Below are 8,651 nucleotides of genomic sequence, written 5' to 3' on the forward strand. Positions count from 1 at the left end.
AGTTGTGGCTGGAACAATGAGAGGATTCACGGAGGAAGAGAGAGAACCACACAGGGGGCTTGGCTTGGGAACGTGAAGCCGGAACATTCTGGAGGAAAGCCAAGGAGTATTCTGTCCACGCACGGAAATACCTGAAGTGATGTCTTCAAGGCGGGGAACCACAGCATGAGGAATGTGGGTTAGAAGCCACAGCAGTAGGCAGTCTACACCAAGATAGCGCCCAACCTAGGCCTGAGACAAAGCAGACTTTGACAGCGGGTCCTGGGTCCTCTACTCTCCTACCTTGCAACAGAAAAGTAGACAAAAAGTGGGTCTTATGACATCGCTTCCTTTTCTCATCTCTGCTACAAAAATACCAGCCACAAACGCGGTAGTAGACAGATTCGTTTTAACTCATGGTTTCAGAGGGCCTTAGGGCATCACCAAGGGAGAAGCGTGGTGGGGCAACTCACATCCTGGCAGATGGTACATGTGGAGACCGTCTACATCATGACTGACCATGACCCAGCGTGAGGTAGCAAGCAGTCAAGGATAACAGATCTGCAAAGATGTCCCCTGGTGACCTACTCCCTTCCTCTGGCAATGCCCCTACCCCCTAAATGTTTGACAAGCTCCGAAAATGGCGTCACGAATGGGGGACCAAAACATGAACCCCTGAGTCCATTTCACTCAAATCCGTAACATCTACCATCTTTCAGGCCATGAAAGCCCACGAACCCAGCAGAACCTCTGTATATAGATGTGAAAATCCTACCAAGAGATCATCTGAACTTAACTGTCTGCTTGGCACAGCCTAGAGTCGCCTGAAAACTGAGTCTCATTTGGGGGGGGGGGGGGTTGCACATATTTCATTGGCTTGTGGGTGTGTCTGTGAGAGACTGCTAATGGATGCAGGAGGGCCCAGCCCACTGTGGGCGGCTCCATTCCCTGGGCAGGTGGTCCTGAACTGAGCACAAACCTATGAGCCGTCCAGAAAGCAGCATTCTTCCGTGGTTTCTGCTTCAAGTTCTTGCTTGAGTTTTTGCCTTACTCCCCTCAGGGATGAACTATAACCTGGAAGTATAAGATGAAATAAACTCTGTCTTCCCCGTGTTGTTTTCCCCCTCTTCTTTCTTTTTTGGTTTTGTTTTTTCAAGACAGAATTTCTCTGTGTAACGTCTTGACTGTCCTGGAACTTGCTTTATAGACCAGGCTGGCCTCGAACTCACTGCGATCCACCTGCCTCTGCCTCCTGATTAAAGAGGATGTACCACCACAGCCCGGCTCCTTAAGTGGCTTTTGGTCAGATTTTTTTTCCCGCAGCAGCAGAAAGGAAACTAGAACACAGCCCCCTTGCCTGCCCTCTCTGGGGCCAGCATGGCTTGGGCTAGTATCTGATTTTCACTGGTTTCAGTACAGTGGGTCTGTCTGTCATACCCTAGCAGTCCTCCGAAGGGAACCTCTCACTCCGAGCTGCATTAAGCGCTGCTCTTTAAACATCTGGGTCACAGATATGCTCAGTTAATTAATGTTCTTAGCGCTGCTCATTTGCCTGCTGGATAATAGATTGATTCATAATTTCAATAAGCAGCTGTGTATATCTTTCCCTGGAACATAAAGGCGGCCTGCTGTCATTCATCAATTTGCATTTGGGTGAATTGAAACCTACTCGGGGCAATGTTGTTTGGGGAGGGGAGGGGAGGGCTTCTGAGTTTCCCACGACTTTGCCGCGAACAATTACTCTGATTTGGAACTAATTTGCGTGTAGAGCACACATTCATAGCATCTCTCTCAAGGACACTTAATAAGCTCGCTATTGCCTGTGCGAGGGGAGCGGCAAGGCTCCCGTTGGGGATCAGAGCCAAGGGTTTCTGAGTAGCATTCACCGAGAGATGAGAACCCCTCTTGGAAATCTCGGCACCTGAGAAGAGTCGCTCCCGCTTCTGCGCACAGCCCTCGTCTCTGGTCCCTTCGCTCACTGCTGTGACAAAAACACCTGACCACAAAACATAAGGAAGAAAGGGCTAATTGGGGGCCCCCAGCCTAAGGGACAGTCATGCTGGCAATGGTGTGATAACAACGGGTCACACGGAATCCGGAGTCAGGAAGCAGAGGAAGATGGATGGCTGGGCTCGGCTCACTTTCTCCTTTTTCTTCAGCTCAGGATCCCGATCTGAGAACGGTGCCACTCACATTTAAGGTGGGCCTCCCCACCTCAGTTCACTCCCAGAGAAACCTTTGCGGGCATGCGCAGAGGTTTGGGTTCTGGATGATTCTAGATCCTGTCAACTTGCCGTTCGATATTACCCACCGTCTCCTACTATCTTCTTGGCTGATTCCTAAGCAGAAACTCCCAGGCTCTGTAGAAGGTTCAGGGGTTTTCCAGAAGTCTAAACAGTCACTTCTGCTGAGCTATAGGGCCAGGGAGGGAGGAGTTGTGATGTGGTGTGTCAATGTCCGGGCGCAGCTAGCTCATGGTTCTCCTAGAGCAGGCTGTCCTGTGTGTTAGGCATTCGGGAGCGACTGTGGAACGGACAGAGAGTTGAGGTAAAGCTGGGGACCTGAGCTATGGTGCCTCTTAGGGCCTCACCCTTTCCCTCTCTCTTGCTACTCTCCCTCCTCCACAGCTCGCCCGCTACACCAAGGAAGGCTTCCTGCACTTGGGTGCTCTGGGGACCACCACGCTCCTGCCTGACACCCGCTGCCTGGTGGACAACTCCAAGAGCCGGCTGCCACAGCTCCTGGACTGTGACAAGGTCAAGAGCAGCTTGTACAAGCGGTGGAACTTCATTCAGGTGAGCTCTCCGGGGGCGGGGCTGAGGGAGGAGCAAGATCCTACCAAGCACAGGGGAGGGGTTAATGGTGCTATGTCCCCAAGGCTCCCCACATCATGCCACTGGGGAGTCAGCTCTGCCAGTCCTGGGCCAAGCTCACAGACTTGATTCCAGGACCACTGGAGGAAGGGTTTCTGTGAGAAGTAGCCTGTCTGATTCCATTGCCAGTGTTGGGGCTGCTTTGGGTAAACCCATAGAGAGGATTCCTGAATGCTGCTATGCACTCTCGAGCAGGGTTGAGAGAGTCAGCTCTCAGATAGCTTTGGAAATTTCTGTGTATGTACACACTCCTATGTATGCAGGTATGCATACATATACATACTTATGGAGGTCAGAGGGGAACCTTCAGCTACCTACTACCTAGATATTTTCAAGATTTTATTTTATTTTCAATTATGTGTGAGTGCACATGAGTGCCCTGTTCATAGAGGCCACAAGAAGGCGCCAGATCCTTTGGAGCAGAAGTTACTACACATGGTGGGAGCTGCCCATAGGGTGGGCTGGGAACTGAACTTGGATCCTCTGGAAGAGCAGCAAGTGCTGTTAAGAGCCTTTTCTCCAGCCCCTCCAACCCAGACCCTAGTGGGTTTTGTTTTGTATTTGTTTTTGAGACAGCGCTCTTACCTGCTTGGAACTTGCCAAGTAGGCGAGCCTTGCTAGCCAGTGAGCTCCAGGGATCTTCCTGCTTCAGCCTCCCCAGAACTGAGATTACAGATACACATCGCTATGCATAGCTTTTTAATGTAGGTTTTGAAAATCAAACTCAGGTCTGCATGCCTGCATGGCAAACATGTGCACGTACATACACACAGGTACACACACACACACACACACACACACACACACACAGCTGCCAGAAAACAATCTGAAGGGGTTAGCTCTTCTCTTCCAAGATGGACTTCCAGTCATCAGGCGTGGCAAGCTCTCTCCCCATCCTGACCTCAGGAAATCTCTATCCTGCCTCAGTCACTACCAGTTTCCCCCACCTGGTTCAGCCACTCGAACACAGTGGCTCCCATGTTCCCTTCTACTGTGGGAGAATGTGGGTGGGATTTGTTCCCTGACAAGAAGTCCCAAATACAGGTGCTATGATGGTAAAAGCTCTGTCTGACTCTCTCTCCCCCCTTGTTTCTTTCTTTTCTTTCCTCCCAGAATGGAGCCATAATGAATAAGGGCACCGGGCGCTGCCTGGAGGTGGAGAACCGGGGCTTGGCCGGCATTGACCTCATCCTCCGAAGCTGTACGGGACAGAGGTGGACAATCAAGAACTCCATCAAGTAGATGGAAGGGACGAGGGCATATGGAGCCCAGAGCCAGGACGGGGCCTGGCGGTCCTCAGAACCAGCCACATGGTGGAGAGACAGCAGGCGCCCAGAGAGTGCTCAGCGGGCCTCCCAGGGCTCCTTCAGGACAGCCCTGGATAAAGATGCTAAGTCCCTCTCAGGCATTCAGCCTGTACACTTCAAAGATCTCCCTTCACTCTTGTCTGGGAGACCAGGAGCTGCATCTGCTGCATACCAAGGGGCGAGACTGCTCTTCTCTCTCTGCCGTATCATCTCCCACCCAGCGCCAGCAGCTGGGTCTGGCAGGGTCTCTCTCTCTCTCCCTCTCCCTCTCCCTCTCCCTCTCCTTCTCCCTCATCTCATTCTTTGCTGCAGCTGCTTGTGAAACTCACCCTAGCCCTCCAAGAAATGAGGGGTGGGCATTGGGGCTTTAACCACATCCTAGCTCCCTCTTGAAGAAGGAGGAGGCAATGAGGCCCTGAGACTTCATTTCTGCTGAGGACACTTTGGCCCAGATACCTGGCTGTATGCCAAGGCAGCCACCACCCAGACCATCCCAGCAAGGTGGATTTGGGACAAGCGTTCTGGACTCCTCTGGGTTCCTCTTGAGGCTCCTTGTCTCCATCACCTGGAGTCCCAAATATGAACAGCACCTGCCTGCGTCTAGAGGGAGCCAAATCGACTAAGCATGCAAGATGTTCCCAGTACCTAGTCAGTACAGCCAAGGCCAAGGTGTCCTGGTTTCAGGGAGCAGCAAGGGTCCTCCGTGCAGGACAGAAGGGCTGAAGAGTCAGCCTAGCAAAGGGCACAGGACCCTCCGCGATGCTTAGCCCTCAGCTCATATCACCCCACGCTCTGCTGGCTGATGGGGGACAGAAGCAGCAGTTTCCTCTTGTAAGGGTGATGGCTGCTTTCCGATTGCCCTCTGGTTAGGGTGCACTTATAAATCAGAGTTAATATATGGATGTGTCGGCATGCGCGGGAAAGCGAGAGTGCGTGCCTGCCTGGGCGATGCGTGTGACTGGGTGCCGTGTTGGTGTGCCTGAGTGCGTGAGTGTGCTAGCGCAGAAGTAGCAGTGTGGTCTTGGGCTTGTGGCTTCATTGCTGACTGGATGGGGACGAGGATGCCTAGATGTACGGGGTGGGTGGTCCCATGTCCCTGGATCACTGGCCCAGAGGACGTGGCTGGGTCTTGCCTGCTAGGGTACCCCTTCTCTGAATCCCCACCCCCATCCACTACTGCCCTTGGCCAACTCCTGCCCAGAGCCAAATCCTATAGGTGCCCAGTATGGGATCCAGTGTCTCATTTGGTGGTATCTCTATTGGGGATCATTCCTCATCTCCCCTCCTTGTGAAATAAATGTGTTAGCAATCCCACAATGCATACGTCAGCCTCACCTGCCTTTTCGTTTTCATGTTGGTGTTTGCTTTTTTTATTATTTTGCAATTGTGGATCACATTCAACTCAAGCACTCTACCCTCAAACTACATATCCCCAACACTTAGGCTTCATTCTTCCCATACCCAGTGACCACAGGAGAATTTCTGAGACATAGAGTGTTTCTTTGGCTTAGAGGCAGTTAAGTTTGGTTTAAGACAAAGCCTTGCTCTGTAGACCAGGGTTAACATCCTCTGACAAAAAGTACATTCGGGAGGAAATGCATAAGTGGCTCACAATTCCAGGTTACAATCTGTCATTGCAGGGCAATCAAAGCAGGAATCTGCAGCAGCTAGTCACCTTTATGTCCAGTCAAAATCAGAGAGAAAGGAACATAGGTGTGTTAACTTGTGCTAAACACAGTTTCTCCGCTGTTATATAGTTCAGGACCCCCTGCCTAGGGAATGATGCTGCCCACAGTGGGCTGGGTCTTCCCACATCAATTAAGACAATCCTCACAGACCTTCCCACCATGCAATGCAGTATAGACAATCCCTACCAAGACTGTCTTCCCAGTGTCAAGTTGACAACTGAAGCTAGTCACGTCTGGGTTTGGTCTTACTAAAGATAAACAAACAAACATTCTCACAGCTAGGTTTGAGACAAAGCCTGCCTACTCCTCCAACATCTATTCAAACCTGCATAGAACTTGACTTTTAACCCTGGCTCACCCCCACCTCCTTTGCTGACCTCAGGTTACGAGGTCAAGTTGTTCTGGCACTGCAGACCTGGCCTGGCCACCTCACCTTCCCCTTCTATTGCCTCCAGCAACTTCCACCGTCCTTGGTGCACACAGCGCCTACCAGGCCTTCATAAAGAAGCTGAATCCCACAAGATGCCTTGTTGTGGTAATGGTGGGCCCTGTGTCATGACTCTTTTATAGGAAGAAACCAGGAAGGACCATCTTCGTTAATGTAGAGAGACAGAGAGAGGGAGAGGGAGAAGGAAAGGGAGAGAGAGATGGATATAGAGGTAAACACAGGTATCAGTTACCATATTCCTAGTGTGTTCTTTGAGAACTGGGCTCTGACTGTAGATTCATGGAAAATGTTTATCCTCAGCTGTCACCTTAAGTACCCTTGTCTCGGGGTAACTGAAGGGCAAACAGCTTGAGAACTTTGGGTTTAGGGAGTGATGGAGAAGGGGAGAAGACAGTTGGCAGGCCAGAGACCATGCAAGCTTCACTAGACTACTGTATAAAACCTCCTGAGGCAGCATCCGTGTGGGGAAGAACAGCTGGTGTCCTGGAACTTCAGTACCGTGAAGCATGGGGCAGGGTTGCCGTGTGGTGGTGAATGCTGGGCTTGGTCCCCTGGGAGGTGAATCCCCTATGGGCATCAGCACCCAGGCTTTAAATCTGAGCAGTGGTCTTTGGTTCCAGGGTCCAGGAGCCGGGATGGCCATTCTCATAAGCACTAGATCATCAACTTCCTCCCAAAGCCTGGGGTCAGCAGCCAGGTTATCCTGTGGTTCTGCCCAATGACACAGGTTGCAAGCGGCTGGAGGTCAAGGGAGAAAAGAGGAATTGGTGAAGCCGGAAAAGGGGGGAGAGAACAGAAAGATCGGCTGAAGTGGATTTGAATGGGAAATGTCCCCCAGAGGGTCATTGGTTTGAACACTTGGTCCGCAGAAGGTTCTTAAACCTCAGGAACTAAGACCTTGCCAAAGGATATGAGCCACTGGGGACAGGCTTTGAGAGCTTTTGTTCTCACTGGTGTGTCTGACTGTGCAGAGGTCAGAGGACAATCTGAGTGTTAGACCTGACCTTCTACCATGCTTGAGGCAGTGCCTCTTGCTGTTCATATGCCAGAATACCTGGCGTGTGAACTTGTGGGAACTCTTTTGCCTCTTCTTCCCGGCTTACTATAGAGTGCTGGGATTACAGACGTGTGTTACCACAACAAGTTTTGCATGGCTTTTGGGGAACCCTGTACTGCATTAGCTATCTCCCCAGCCCTGTGATTCCCCCCCTCCTGACTGAGCTTCTCTGTGTAGACCAGGCTGGCCTTGAACTCAGACCCTCCTGCCTCAGCCTCCCAAAGGCTGGGATTTAAGGCGCACGCCACCACACCCAGCTAGCCCAGCCACTCTTCTGGTACAGACCTCCCATCAACACTCTGCTTCTAGACTGTGGATACAATATGCCCAGACCACTCACAATCCTGCAGCCATCCCTTTTCTACCATAATGGACTATACCCCTTCTCAAACCATGAGCCAACATTGCTTTTAATCAGGTGCTTTGTTGTAAAAAAGGAAAGTTAGGTGAATCTTTGATCCCAAGTCCTTTGGGAGTGTGGGAATATCCCAGTGAAGCCATTTTGCCCAATAACAGTAGAGCAGCAAGCTCCAAGCATTCAGCTCAAAGAGAGCATGTGGTCTTCCACCAAAAACCTGTGCATGGCATAGTCAGAGACATAGCATATCGGTTTCTTACTGTCACCCCATCTTGGCCTCAGAGGTGGCTGTGGCAGGAGGTGTTGGACTGTAAATCCCTTTCACTGTCCCCTTCTTCCTCCCCACACTGAGCACACACACACACACACACACACACACACACACACACATACACACACACAGACCCGTTTTCTTTTCTCCAATTGATCCCTTAATCTCATAAATAGTACTTCTGAGAAATGCCCAAGCTGTCAAATCCTGTGCCTTTGAATCTGCGTGTTACGTCGCAAATGTCTTCATTATGGCTGTGCTTAACTCTGGGGCCTAGAAAAGGGACAACATGAAGCTGGGCATGGTGACATAGATCTGTAATCCCAGCATTCAGAAGGCTGAGGCAGGAGGTAAGCCGTGAGTTTGAGGCCAGACATATTGTTAGTGCTAGGTCAGCGGGGAGACCAAGTTTCAAAGGCCATGGAAGAGAAACAATAAAAGGGAGGGAGGGAGGAAGGGAAGGAGGATGAGAGATGGAAAGAGAAGGGAACAAAGAGAAGAAAGAGGAGAGGAAGAGGGAGAGGGGAGGGGAGGGAAGAGGAGAGGAGAGGGGAGGGAAGGGGAGGGGAGAAGAGGGGAGGGAAGGGGAGGGGAGGAGGGAGGAGAGGGGAGGGAAAGAAGGGGAGGAAAGTGACCAAAAGAACAAAAAGAAAAAGGAAAGTATGCACAC

General features: G+C 51.2%; 1 protein-coding gene across 1 annotated transcript in view; it reads left to right on the forward strand.

Moving 5' to 3' along the window:
* Positions 1-5,480, forward strand: part of Galnt17 (polypeptide N-acetylgalactosaminyltransferase 17) — a 427,390-nt gene extending 421,910 nt beyond the window's left edge. Inside the window, exons 10-11 of the mRNA XM_013350719.2 lie at positions 2,607-2,774; positions 3,966-5,480. Of these exons, the coding sequence (XP_013206173.2) occupies positions 2,607-2,774; positions 3,966-4,094 (297 nt within the window). The 3' untranslated portion in view covers positions 4,095-5,480. The remainder of the gene's footprint in view (positions 1-2,606; positions 2,775-3,965) is intronic.
* The last annotated feature ends 3,171 nt before the right edge of the window (positions 5,481-8,651 follow it).

This window comes from Microtus ochrogaster, chromosome 2, assembly GCF_000317375.1.
Source record: "Microtus ochrogaster isolate Prairie Vole_2 chromosome 2, MicOch1.0, whole genome shotgun sequence".
Classification (NCBI taxonomy): domain Eukaryota; kingdom Metazoa; phylum Chordata; class Mammalia; order Rodentia; family Cricetidae; genus Microtus; species Microtus ochrogaster.